The sequence below is a fragment of the Hemiscyllium ocellatum genome, chromosome 19 (genome assembly GCF_020745735.1).
Source record: "Hemiscyllium ocellatum isolate sHemOce1 chromosome 19, sHemOce1.pat.X.cur, whole genome shotgun sequence".
NCBI classification, from domain to species: domain Eukaryota; kingdom Metazoa; phylum Chordata; class Chondrichthyes; order Orectolobiformes; family Hemiscylliidae; genus Hemiscyllium; species Hemiscyllium ocellatum.
Window position 1 is genome coordinate 43,505,479 of NC_083419.1, and position 13,691 is coordinate 43,519,169.

General features: G+C 40.5%; 1 protein-coding gene across 1 annotated transcript in view; it reads right to left on the reverse strand.

Annotated features, from left to right (window-relative positions):
• Positions 1–1,275: 1,275 nt before the first annotated feature.
• The window catches only part of LOC132824736 (polyglutamylase complex subunit TTLL1-like), a 71,900-nt gene continuing 59,484 nt past the window's right edge, over positions 1,276–13,691 (reverse strand). Inside the window, exons 7-9 of the mRNA XM_060839416.1 lie at positions 12,900–12,986; positions 8,076–8,239; positions 1,276–1,402 (exon numbers count right to left, since the gene is read on the reverse strand). Of these exons, the coding sequence (XP_060695399.1) occupies positions 1,276–1,402; positions 8,076–8,239; positions 12,900–12,986 (378 nt within the window). The remainder of the gene's footprint in view (positions 1,403–8,075; positions 8,240–12,899; positions 12,987–13,691) is intronic.

A 13,691-nucleotide genomic window follows, 5' to 3' on the forward strand; every position in this document is an offset into this window, starting at 1 on the left:
CTAACTATGATCTTTCAGAGTTCCCTAGATTCAGGCATTGCCTTTCTGAATTGGAAAAATGCACATGCAACTATGCTTTCTAAGAAGGGTGAAATAAATAAACCAGGGAATTACTGACCAGTTAGCCTAACATCTGTGATGGAAAAATTGTTGGAGACTATAATCAAGTTTGCGTTAACTGCACACCTTAGAATTTTGGTTAATCAGGGACAGCCTGACAAATCTAATTTAATTTTTTGAAGAGGTGACTAAGGTAATGGACAGGGTAATGTCTACTCATGTTGCTTATGTGGACTTCCAGAAGGCACGTGATAAAGTCCCAAAGAGACTGTTAAGTAAGGTAGAATTCCAAGAAATTGAGGGCAAATTATTGACATGGCTTGGAAATTGGTTGAGTGGCAGGCAACAGAAAGTAAGGATAAAGGATAGGTACTTATATTGGCAGGCCCAGCGGTGTCCTGCGAGGAACTGTGTTAGGGCCTCAATTATTCAGGTTATTCATTACCACCTATGTTGGATGATAGCACAGAACTTGCTGATGATACAAAGTTAGGCATCATTTTTGACAGTATAGATGACCTCATAAATTATAAAGGAGTATCGATAGACTAAGTGAATGTGCAGAAATGTGGCAGATGGAGTTCAATGTAAGCAAGTGTGAGGTTATCCATTTTACACTGAGAAAGAATAGATCAAGGTACTTTCTGGATAGTATGATATTAAATATAGTGGATGTCCAAAGAGACTTCGGGCATTCAGGTGCATAGACAGTAAAAATGTTATGAACAGGTGCAGAAAATAATCAAGAACGCTAGCCTTTATATCTAGAGGACTGGAGTACAAGGATGCAGAAGTTATGCTGCTGTGATACAAAACCCTGGTTGGAACCCAACTTGGAGTAATGTAACCATCTCTGGGCACCACACCTTAGCAAGAATATATTGTCTTGGAGGAAGTACAACGTAGGTTTACAAAAATGATACCTGGACTTCACAGGGGTTAAGTTATGAGGAGACGTTATGCAAATTAGGCCTGTTTTCTCTAGAATTTAGAAGATTATGGGGTGATCTGATCAAAATCATCAAGATATTAACACGAAAAAACAAGATAGCTGAAAAGAGAGATCAACCTGAATTAGTGCCAGACAGAAAAAACTCAGCAAATAGTGTAAAAAATTGCAAACAGCAAATCACATCATTCATTTTGCACAGTTAGACCAGCTGTGTTTATGAACAGCATTGGTGCAGTTTAACTGTTTTTTCCACTTTTTAAATATTATTTCCAAGTCATGCTGATAGGCCTTCCAAAATCTTTTGCTCGTCCAACTTTTGAACCAAATGACTGGCCTGGGCGATTTTTTAAGTCACGGTCCGCTCCTTCATTCAGTGCTAATTCTTCATAGCTGACAAAGAAGCAAAGACAAAACTGATGAATTTGATTTAAATGGATCATCTTTCAAATTTAAAACAGCTATTTGTTTAGCTGAAAATTTATCAATTTTTGCATTTTTCTTATGTGTATCGAGCTTTTACTATAATGTTATGGAACACATTGACTGCTATGCATGTGTTTTCAAAACAAAGCAAATTCAATTAAAAGGTAGAAGATTAAATCAGGGAAACATTTGAAGTAGCATTGAACCATAGATCTTTCCTTTTAAATCCACTGGTGTCACTGAACACTTTGTAGGGCTACAATCTTGAGATAGACATATCAAGAGACCTATTTCCATCCACTTCTGGGCAGATGACGTCATTCTAAAAAGTGCTTATAGACACTGTCAGAGCTGAAAATGTGTTGCTGGTTAAAGCACAGCAGGTCAGGCAGCATCCAATGAACAGGAAATTCGACGTTTCAGGCCAGAGCCCTTCATCAGGAATGAGGAGAGGGTGCCAGGCAGGCTCAGATAAAAGGTAGGGAGGAGGGACTTGGGGGAGGGGCGATGGAGATGTGAACGACTGTGAACTACGGAACCGACTGATTCCTCCTCAGCACCTGCCTATGGAACCGACTGATCTCCTTCCTCAGCACCTGCCTACGGAACCGACTGATCCTTCCTCAGCACCTGCCTACGGAACCGACTGATCCCACACGGACTCCGAAATCCTTCCTCAGCACCTGCCTACGGAACCGACTGATCCCACACGGACTCCGAAATCCTTCCTCAGCACCTGCCTACGGAACCGACTGATCCCACACGGACTCCGAAATCCTTCCTCAGCACCTGCCTACGGAACCGACTGATCCCACACGGACTCCGAAATCCTTCCTCAGCACCTGCCTACGGAACCGACTGATCCCACACGGACTCCGAAATCCTTCCTCAGCACCTGCCTACGGAACCGACTGATCCCACACGGACTCCGAAACACATCTCCATCACCCCTCCCCCAAGTCCCTCCCCCCTACCTTTTATCTTAGCCTGCCTGGCACCCTCTCCTCATTCCTGATGAAGGGCTCTGGCCCGAAACGTCAAATTTCCTGTTCCTTGGATGCTGCCTGACCTGCTGTGCTTTAACCAGCAACACATTTTCAGCTGTGATCTCTAGCATCTGCAGACCTCACTTTTTACTTATAGACACTGTCAGTCTCAATTGCTTTCCTTGATCAGGAACATGACTCTTAATCTTACCAAGTTATTAATGGTATTGTTCAGGCAAATGAATTGGCTAAGCGGAGCGCTTAATGGCTTCTTGACATTGTCATCACTTCTGTTGATTTTTTTGTTTTCTCAACAGAAGGGATTTATGAATGGCTGAATGAGGAGACCACCTCACATGATATTCTTGCCAAGTCATCCCTGCAGATGGAGTTCAAAATTGGTTTCATTCCACATTGCTTTTTCAAGTAATGGTTTTGAAGGCCTTCTTATGTATCTCAGCTTACCATGTACCCTGTTTTGACTGTTCATAGTTTGAATGGTACCAAGTGCTAACTGACACCAGGACTACTTCAGCAGGATTTTCCCAATCATGGAGGAGAAAGTTAGGACTACAGATGCTGGAGATCAGAGCTGAAAATGTGTTGCTGGAAAAGCGCAGCAGGTCAGGCAGCATCCAAGGAACAGGAAATTCGACGTTTCGGGCATAAGCCCTTCTTCAGGAATGAAGAAGAAGGGCTGAAGAAAGGCTTATGCCCGAAATGTCGAATCTCCTGTTCCTTGGATGCTGCCTGACCTGCTGCGCTTTTCCAGCAACACATTTTCAGCTCTTTTCCCAATCATTATCAACCACTCTCAACAAAATAATGTATTTCAGAGGGCAGTTCTGAGTCAGGAGGTATTTACTCTTGGTAATGTTGTCAATAGGATTCAATATACAAATGCATGATATCCAGACGACATCCTGCTCTATCTCTCTTACCACTAAGGTCAGTAAAAATACAAAATGTTGGAATGCTCAGGAGATCTGCCAGCATCTGCCAAGAGAGAAATAGAGTTCACATTTCACATCAAATATACTTCTTCAGAAGTCTCTTGGCTTCACGGCTATTACTAATACTGGCCAACCAGAAGCCATCCTGCATGGTTTCCACAAAAGACTCCACATCCTAGCCCCAAACTCTGATCCTTCTCTGGTTCAGGTTGAAGTCAACTTTGTGTGCCTTCAGTGTCCTATCTGATCTTGAATTGTACTTCAAATATGTTATCCATACCAAGATATCTTTTTCTACCTCCAATAACACTTGATCTCCACACTTCCATCATACCTACTGAATCTGAAACTTTCATTTAAGGCAAAAGTCAAAGTGAACAAAGGCCCCTTATAAAATGAGTCTGGGGAAACAGTTTTGGGAACAAGGAAATGGCAGAGGAGTTAAATCAATATTTTGCATCAGCCTTTACACTGTAAGATACTTTGTATGTCCCATGAATACCAAAGAATACGGGGGAGGAATTAACCATCACCATCACTACAGAAACTGTATTAGACAAACTAATGGGTGTAATGACATATAAGTCTCTGGGGCCTGATGGCCATCATGCTAGCATCCTAAAAGAGGTTGCTGTAGAGATAGTGGATGCATTGGTTGTAATTTTCCAAAAATTCTGGATCCTGAAGAAGGACAAGAGAATTGGAAAACTGCTAATGTGACACCCCTATTCAAAAAGGAAGGGAGGCATAAAGCCAGAACTATTATCTGATTAGCTCCACATCTGTGGTTGGAAAAATATTAGAATCCATTAAGGAAGTGATAGCAGCACAGTTGGAAAGTCCTAATCTAATCAAGCAGAGTCAGCATTACTTCATGAAAGAGAAAACGTGACTGATTATTAGAGTTTTTCAAGGAAGTGTCAACCAGAGTGGACAAAGGACAACTAGAAGCTGTGCAACAAGGTACCTTACAAAAGGTTAAGGCATAAAATAAGAACCCATGGTGCTGTATATTTGCATGGACAGAGAATTGGCTAATGGACACAAAGCAGTGAGTGGTGATAAGGGTTTCTTTTTCAGGTTGGTGATCTGTGACCAGTGTGGTTCCACAAGGACCACAACTGTTTTTAATATATATCAATGACTTGGATAACGGAAGTGAATATACTTAGCTAAAGTTTCAGTTGACACAAAAGTAGGTGGAAAGGCAAGTTGCAAGGAGGAAATAAACAGTTTACAGAGAAATATTAATAGGTTAAGTAAGTGGGCAAAATGTTAGCACACATTAGTGTGGGGAAATGTGAAATTGTTTGTTACAGAAGGGAGAACAAAGGAACAGAGAATTATTTAAATGGAAAAAAAACTGCAGAAAGTGCAACACATGGGACTTGGGGGTACTAGCACTTAGGTCCGGCTGGTAATGAGGAATGGAATGTTGGTCCTTATTTCAAGGGGTTTGGAGTATAAGAGTTGGGAAGTTTTACTTTCGCTGTTTTGGTCCCCTTATTTATGGAAAGATATAATTTCATTGGAAAGAGCTCATTAGGATGAACCCTGGTATGGAGGGATTGTTTTATGAGCAAAGACTAAATAGGTTGGGACTCTACTCATTGGAGTTCAAAGAAATGAGAGATGATCTCATTGAAATATTTAAGATTCTTAAGGGGCTTGACAGAATAAATGCTGAGAGGTTGTTTCCCCTCCTGAAGAGTCGAGGACCAGGAAGCATAGCCTCAAAATAAAGAGGTTCCAGTTTACGACTGTGATGAGGAAGAATTTCTTCTCTGATGATTAGTGAGTCTTTGGAACTCCATGCCACAGAGAACCATGGGGCAGAGTCCTTGTGTGTATTTAAGGCTGAGAGAGATTCTTGATCAGTAAGGGAATCAAGGATCATGGAGAAAAGGTCAAGAAAGTGGATGTAAGGAATGTTGGATCAGCCATGAACTTCCTGAACGGTAGGGCAGATTTAGATTAGATTCACTGCTGTGTGGAAACAGGTCTCCCTTGGCCCAACAAGTCCACACTGACCCTCTGAAGAGTAACCCACCCAGACCCATTTCCTTCTGACTAATGCACCTAGCACTACGGGCAATTTAGCATGGCCAATTCACCTAACCTGCACATCTTTGGGAGGAAATTGGAGCACCTGGGGGAAACTCACGCAGACACAGGGAGAATGTGCAAATCCACACAGGCAGTGGCCCGACACTAGAACCGAAGGCACTGTGAGGCAGCAGTGCTAATCACTGAGCCACTGTGCCACCCCAGGTAATCCAGTTCATTATATCTCCTTTCCTCTTTGCAACTGCATAGATATCCTATTCCAATAATCTCAGCAGGCTGCTCAAAACTCAGTAAAACTGGAATCTAAAGTTTCCCTCTCAAAGTCATGGGCATTTCTCTTAAGTGTTAAGATCAAAAGTTCTAGGATTCTGTATCAAACTTTGAGGCCCTATTACTTTTCCTGCTGGATTGCACTACACCATTAGTAGTGCACACAAATACATTCAATCTACAGCCAGGCCTTCAAAAACTGTTTTAAAATAAATTACCATGGCTACAATACGTACAATCTAATGATTAACTTCAGATACACAGAAAACACACCAATTACTAACTCAAAAATCAAACCAAAATTGCAATAAATGATATTCAATATATATGTACATGCACGGTAGGTTATTACAGAACGTAAAATCACATGGGTGAGGGCTAATTTATTAACTTGGATTGAGGATTGAACAACCAATAAGAGAGTTCAGATAAGTGGGTCCTCTCTGGTTGGCAGTGAGTGGCGTGCCACACAGTACAGTCCTTGAGCCCTAGCTATTTACAATCTTCATTAATGCCACGGAGACAGGATAAAGAGTACTGCAGCTGAATTTGCAGATGACACTCAAATAGATGAACTTCGAGGACTGATCGTTGTACTGTTCCTATTCCTAATGGTCTTGTGATCTTATGGTCTTAAGCCTTCATCCCATAACACTCAAATACTTTTCATCTTCTTAAATTCTATCCTGCATATTCTACAATTAAATCAACACTTTGCTTTGCCCTGCCTTAATCCATTAATTTAATTCAAATGTTTGTCTTGATTTATGAATCCTGTCATTATCCCTTCCTACCTGTGCAATTTTCTTTAGTCCCACATGTAAGCACATGAGCTTTGTTCAGGCCTCTTGTACATTCCTTTTCTCTCTTTCCCACTTTTGACTATTTTGGCCTCATATTCTGGAATACCAAGACTGACTCTGTCGATAATGTCTCTGGTCAATCTTCCCAGCATTTTTTCCACTGCTAATTGGAATCAATTTTCTCCTCTGTGAAGTATTTTGTTGTACTCTATTAACAATGCTGTACAAATACAAGTTGTGCATATTTTCTCCTGGCTCAGTCAAATGCAAAATGTTTTGGATGTTGGCTCATTGATATAATGTTCTGATGCAGCTTCGTTTGTGGGTGTTGGGATGATTGCTTCTGTAGTTCAATATTTGGTCCTTTTGTAGTAGGGTAATGAAACATCTGGAAATGAACCTTGCAGCTCAACGAGCAAAACTACATCCAAAACCTCAACCTGAGCTACAAATCTTCTCAAAACTCGCTAAAATGCAAAATGTCTCTTGATTTAGATTAATCTCAGTGCCTGTCAGTTGACATTCTCTTAGTGACAATCAAAAGTTGATGTTCTGTCAATGCCAGTTGGTAATCATTGAATTCCTAATAGACACTGGTCAGTGCCTGTCAGTTGACATTCTCTTAGTGACAATCAAAAGTTGATGTTCTGTCAATGCCAGTTGGTAATCATTGAATTCCTAATAGACACTGGTCAGTGATGGCTCCAATTTAACATTGTCTAACACTAATGAATGCAGATTTGAACTGAATATAGCCATAATATTACTATCATTACACATCTTGCTTGGAATAATATAGGAAGGTTACAAGATTATATCCCTTTATTTGAAGCAATTACTGTTTGAAACTTTCAATTGTTTGGAACTGTTGCAAATTTGACTGAGACAAGGTAAACAGCCTAAAAATGCAAATCTACCTCAAGGAGAAGCTGAGAGAACTAATGCATTGTTCCTGGGGGAGGTGCGCTACCAAAAGACAGACTCTTATAATCCAGACCTATTGAAAACTATTACAGTGCCAGGAATACCTCTAACAACTGCAAAATACTGATCATTGACTTAGAAATAGAGACTTAAAGTAAACTGCTGGAAGCACACACTGGAATCAGTGTCACAAGAGAGGTTCTGAGAGCATTTTGGGACCTAGTCATAATGGAAACAACTATAGACAAGAAGCATCCAAGAAAGCCTTTAACCAAGTATCATGAACAAATGACTTTAAGATGACTACAATGTAGACTCCAGCTTGCATCCAAAAAACCTAAATGACCATTCTAATGACATTCCTAGTATGCCACCGTCTCCATTTCAACATCAAGTCATATTTTCTTGTAAAAGTGTTCCTCAATATCTATCTAGCAAGGTAATACTTAAATTGTGTATATTGGATGCAGAACAAAAAATAAATAGAATTGGCTTGGACTTTCAAGGTATACATCGGGATGTATAAACCTTAACTATTCTGTACTTTGTCTTGAAAAGTTTTGTGATAGTTATTATTTCATTAAAATTTTTACATGAGTAATCCAACACTTTAGATTTTTATTTGTGAATAACTTACAGGATAACGTAATTTCCAAGAGCTTCTTTGGATGGATTTTTGTTCAGTTTACAATCTGGGATCTCGCCATTAGGTACAACAATATTTAACGTGTCATTGATGAGATTATATTTCATGATTCGGTCATTAGCTGTGCTGGATGCCAGTGAAGGAGAAGCATTCACCTGCATCGGGGAAGAAACCAATTTGCAAAAATAACATATTTGCAACATACAGGCCTAAGTTTTGGATCAAGTCAGTTACTGAGCATGGGACTTATCATCATCGCCATAGTGTGTGTGTGTCGGGTGGAGTACTGCTTGACAGTCTGAAGGATAATCCTACCGCACCCCTAACATGGAACAAGATTAAAGCTGTTCTTTCTATAAAGAATATAACATAGCCTTTGGATTTTAATGGGAATTGCAATGTTTGATGCATGAAAGGAGTAACCCCAAGGAAGGTAGCTACAGGCACTGGAAGCACAATTACCAGTAAGAATAGCAAAAAGGCCCATCCCTGCCTTGCAGAATTATATTAATCCATGGGTCACTATCCCCAGTTGGCTGACCACTACATGTTGCAGTTGGCCGGCACTTCCTTGCCAGTTCAGGAATCCTGTCAACTTCCAGATCTGTCAATGAAATTCCTGTCTCCCATGCTAAGTTCCACCAATTGTCCCACTGCCGTAGTGAAAGCTCAAAAAGAGGTCATACCATCCATGCTTTTTGCCATGCAAGCTCAGATTGGTGCCATGCAGTCTCAGACTGCTGCAAATGTGTCTGTGGATAAAGTGCTTGTAAGGGATCAGAATGTCAAAGCATTCTTCAACCCATGTGGCAATAAATTACAAAGATTTCTGATGCATTAACTCAGGGGAATAGCAATTCAAGATCATCCTATATGTCTTTGTGCAATCTCCTCTAGTAAAGTCAGCAACCTTCCACCAGCCATGCTGCAGTCATTGGGTAGCATTGCGTAGGAGCATTAGGTTAGACAAATGCACCTACAAGACAGGCAAAAGATCATTAAAAAAAAGGAACAAGAACAGTTCTTATGAGATGTCAAGCCTTTTCCAACATTCAATAAGCTCATGGCTGATCTGATTTAGCCTTAATTGCACTTTGCTGCTTGTTCCTGACAACCCTCGAGTCCCTTGTCAAACAAAAATGTGGCAAACTCAGCCTGGAATATATTCAATGATCTAGCCTTCCCTGCACTCTGGGGAAGAAATTATTCTTCATCTCCACCTTAAATGGGAAATCCATTAGTTTTAAACTCAGCCCCGTAGTTCCTGATTTCTCCACAAAGGGAAGCATCCTCTCAGCAGCTGTCCTATTAAATGTTGAATTGGTCCATCAAGGGAGAACCGGTACCAGCCAGGTGATCACCGAGAATGTTGAAGAAGAAAGAGAAACTAAAGGATGAACTGATTTTTGACTGGGTTTTTGTACAGGAGGTAGAGTGCTGCTTTGGAAGGTGTTGGGCCAGGTTTTTTTGGTTTTGCTCTCTCTCGTTATCAACTTGTTGAAGGTTCTGAGAAAGGAACCTCAGTCTATAAGAAATGAGGAAAAGTCTCCTGAGGTCTGCAGAAGTCGTTTGTGACTTCACAATTCCAGCAAGATGGAATCCTACCTGCCTGTAATATAACCTATCAGATTTCATGAAGGTTTGGTATTCATCATTGAAATTTTATCAAACTGGCAACTTAGGATCGTTTTATTTTTAAAAATATATTATCTCTTAACTGTGTGTGTGCTTATTTGTCAATTGGTCTGTGACCGGGGTTGGTTCTCAAGAAAGAATGGGCTTAGATCATAGATTAGATTCCCTACAGCGTGGAAACAGGCCATTTGGCCCAACAAGTCCACACCGACCCTCCAAAGAGCAACCCACCCAGACCCATTCCCCTAACTAATGCACCTAACACTACGGGCAATTTAGCATGGCCAATTCACCTAACCTGCACATCTTTGGACTGTGGGAGAAAACTGAAGCACCCAGAGGAAACCCGCGCAGACACAGGGAGAATGTGCAAACTCCACACAGACAGTCGCCCGAGGCTGGAATCGAAACTGTGACCCTGGTGCTGTGAGGCAGCAGTGCTAACCACTGAGCCACCGTGCCGCCCCATTGATATGATTGCCTTATAGTTCATCTGTGTCCTGCTGGAGTTGCATTATTAATAATAAATTGTTAATTTTTGTTTAAGATATAAACTTGATGTCTGAGATTAGTTATTTTTAAAGTCTTGTTCAGAAAGATTGAGCAATTATGAGGGTCATAGAGCCATAGATTGCACATTTTAATTTCTATGCTGTGAATGTGGTGTTATCTGTTCACTGGGTATGGGGTTATTGAGCAAGGCGAGTGATATGTCACTGTGGGTAATCACAGCTGTACAGAGATGGGGTGCAGCTCTCAAATAAATATATGCTTTCCTGTACAGACTGCTGTTAATGCACTGCTACCACAGTTTATTCTTTCTTCTCCTCCTCCTCCTCCCCTCTACTTCCCTTTTTTTTAATATAACCACTCATATCAGAGTGTATATACATGGAAAACAATAATGTATCTCACAGAAGTCTTACAGCACAGAAAGAGGCCATTTGGCCCATAATGCCAGCACCAGCTCTCTGAATGAGCATCGTTATCACATGCTAATCCCTATTTTTTCCCCTCTTAGAGTCATAAAGATGTACAGCATGGAAATAGACCCTTCGGTTCAACTTGTCCATGCTGACCAGATATTCTAAATATCCCATTTGCCAGCACTTGGCCCATTTTCCTCCAAACCTTTCCTATTCATAAACACATCCAGATGCCTTTTTAATATTCTAATTGTACCAGCCTCCACCACTTCCTCTGGCACCTCATTCCATGCATTCACCACCCTCTGCGTGAAAAAGTTGCCCGTTAGGTCCCTTTTAAATCTTTCCCCTCTCACCCTAAACCTATGCCCTCTGGTTCTGGACTCCCTAACCCCAGGGAAAAGATTTTGTCTATTTATCCTATCCATGCCCCTCATGATTTTATAAACCTCTATAAGTTCACCCCTCAGCCTCTGACGCTCCAGGGAAAACAGCCCCAGCCTATTCAACCTTCCCTATAGCTCAAACCCTCCAACCCTGGCAACATCCTTGTAAAAGTTTTCTGAACCTTTTCAAGCTTCACAACATCCTTTCGGAGGGAGATCAGAATTGCACACAATATTCCAAAAGTGGCCAATTCCAAATGTTAGTGCCCTCTTGAATGCCTCAATTGAAACTGCTCCATCAAACTCCCAAACAGTGCATCCTATTTCCTAACTACTCTCTGAATGTTTTTTTCTCTCATGACATCTGTGCAGTTTCTCATATGTACTCTATTCAGCCCACTCATGATTTTCCAAACGTCTACCATGTCTGCTCTAATCCTTCTTCTCTCCAAGGTAGAAATTCCAACTTCTTTAATCTACCTTCATCATTGAAGTTTCTCATCCCCAGAGCCTCCCCGTTATTGTAAATCACTTTGCACAGATTCCAATGACAATTCCTACAACATGGCAACCAGAACTGTACACATTACTTTAGCTGACGTCTAACAAGTTCAACCAACATCACCTCCTTGCTTTTGTACTCTATACCCTTAATAAATATAAGGGCATTATTAGTATTTTCTAATAAACCTGTTCAGAGATGTTATTCCATACTTCTGGTGCAGGTAAGGCTTGAACCGAGTACTGTGACTCAGAGGCAGGGTCACTAATGCTGACCTTACGAGTCCCCAAGGATACTGGACGCTTTATTAATTGGTCTCTCCACCTTCAATGACCTATGCATGTTTAAACCTTGGGACCTCTGCTCCTGCACCACTTTTAGATTTTAACCCCCTACTTTAAATGTAAATCCTGTAATTTGGATACGACTGTTTATGTGCAATGATGCCTCATTATTTTTCAGAATAGTCACAGTGTCTTTGCAGTGCCACCAATTTAACTCCTATGGACAACCCAAAACAAATAACAGTGGTAAGAATGCTTCCAGTCACCTCTGTGTGGCATGCCCTGTTTGGCATGACACTTGTATGTGGGTACCATACATGACTGAAAGCATGCAAATGGGATCTTGACATTATTCATGCTCTCAGACTGACTTGATGCATGGTCTGCTAATTTGGACATGAAGGGAAAATTACCTCCTTCCCCTAGCATGCCCAAAAATGGCTCTGACAAATTCTCCTGCGGAATCTTTTTCTTCCACCTGCCCAAATGTATGGAAACTCATTTACCATTTCAGCGATAAGTATAGTGTAGCACTTCATTGGTACTTTTGTATTTTAAACATGCCAGTAATGCACTCTGGTGCCTACGTCAGTCAGGAGTTCAGCAAATGAGGGTAAAAAAAAGCAGTTGGGACCTGCATATATTGAATTGCAATCCAATTCACAAGCCATTAAGTTCTATCTGGAAAATAATCTTGTCCTGTCACAAACATTCCTCATGATGTCAGAATGGATGGGGCCAAGGGAAATAATTTCTTAGCCTCCTGTATTACTGATCAACCCAGAGGTCAGAGTGAAACTGACATACAGGATGAATCATAAGGTTCACTTGTTTTGTATGCTGTCTTGTGCCTCCTTTAAAATCCTTATTATAAGGTGATTTTGATCTTCAAGGAAGTCAGAGACCACTGTCATTCCTATTGTGGAGGAGAAACAAGTTTGTTTCACTGTATAATATGTGCTGTTATGAATCAATATCCATATATTTTTCTCAGCAAATGAATTGAGCAGTTAATGACGCACTGAATAAATCACTGAATAGTGTAACACATTATAAATCTTCAGTTATTTAGTGATAGTTACCTCAATAAGCCAAGGCTTCAGATTGCTATCAATTATTATATCATAGCCGTAACATTCAAAGCAGTGTTTATCATTGATCATGACTGGCTGTAAGAATAAGAAAGAATAAGATTAAATGTCACACAAACAAATAGCCAAGAAGGTGGGCAACAATTCACACGTAAGTTATTTTCTGTCTTTTATGCATGGCTTACCATTAAATGGAGATCACTTTGCCATGCTACAATTACTAGTAATACAAAACGATAGGAATCCCTTGGGATGTGGGCATCAAGTACTTTATGCAAAATGTTTAGAAACACTCAAATATTGACAGGCATATGATTTAATCATATTTTAGAGAATCAAGAATAATCAATTATTCAAGGGAGAAAGCATTTGCATGACTTTTATTTGGCAACTACTCATAGGAGGAAGTATCAGGTTACCTCCTGTTGGGCATGTGATGTCACACCAAATATGACTCATGATGGTACCTTATCTCTGAAGGTTATCACAATTTACATTTGAAGACAAAAATCTTTTTTGAAGGCCAATTTTACTGTTAATAGAAATAAATGTGGGTCCAGCTTTCAAGATGGAAAAAGCCATGTTGGAGAAACAATCAGAATGGTTGCAACATGAGATTGATGTTATGGCAGTGCAATAGATTCTGACTCCAACTATGGCATTGAGAAGCAAAAGAATGAGACAGTGCTTTTAAGTCTTTTGTCAGCATATGGCATTGGGAAAAAGGTAGTAACGTTTATCCAATTTATGCAGGTTTCCATAATTAGAATAGGGTAAGCAATG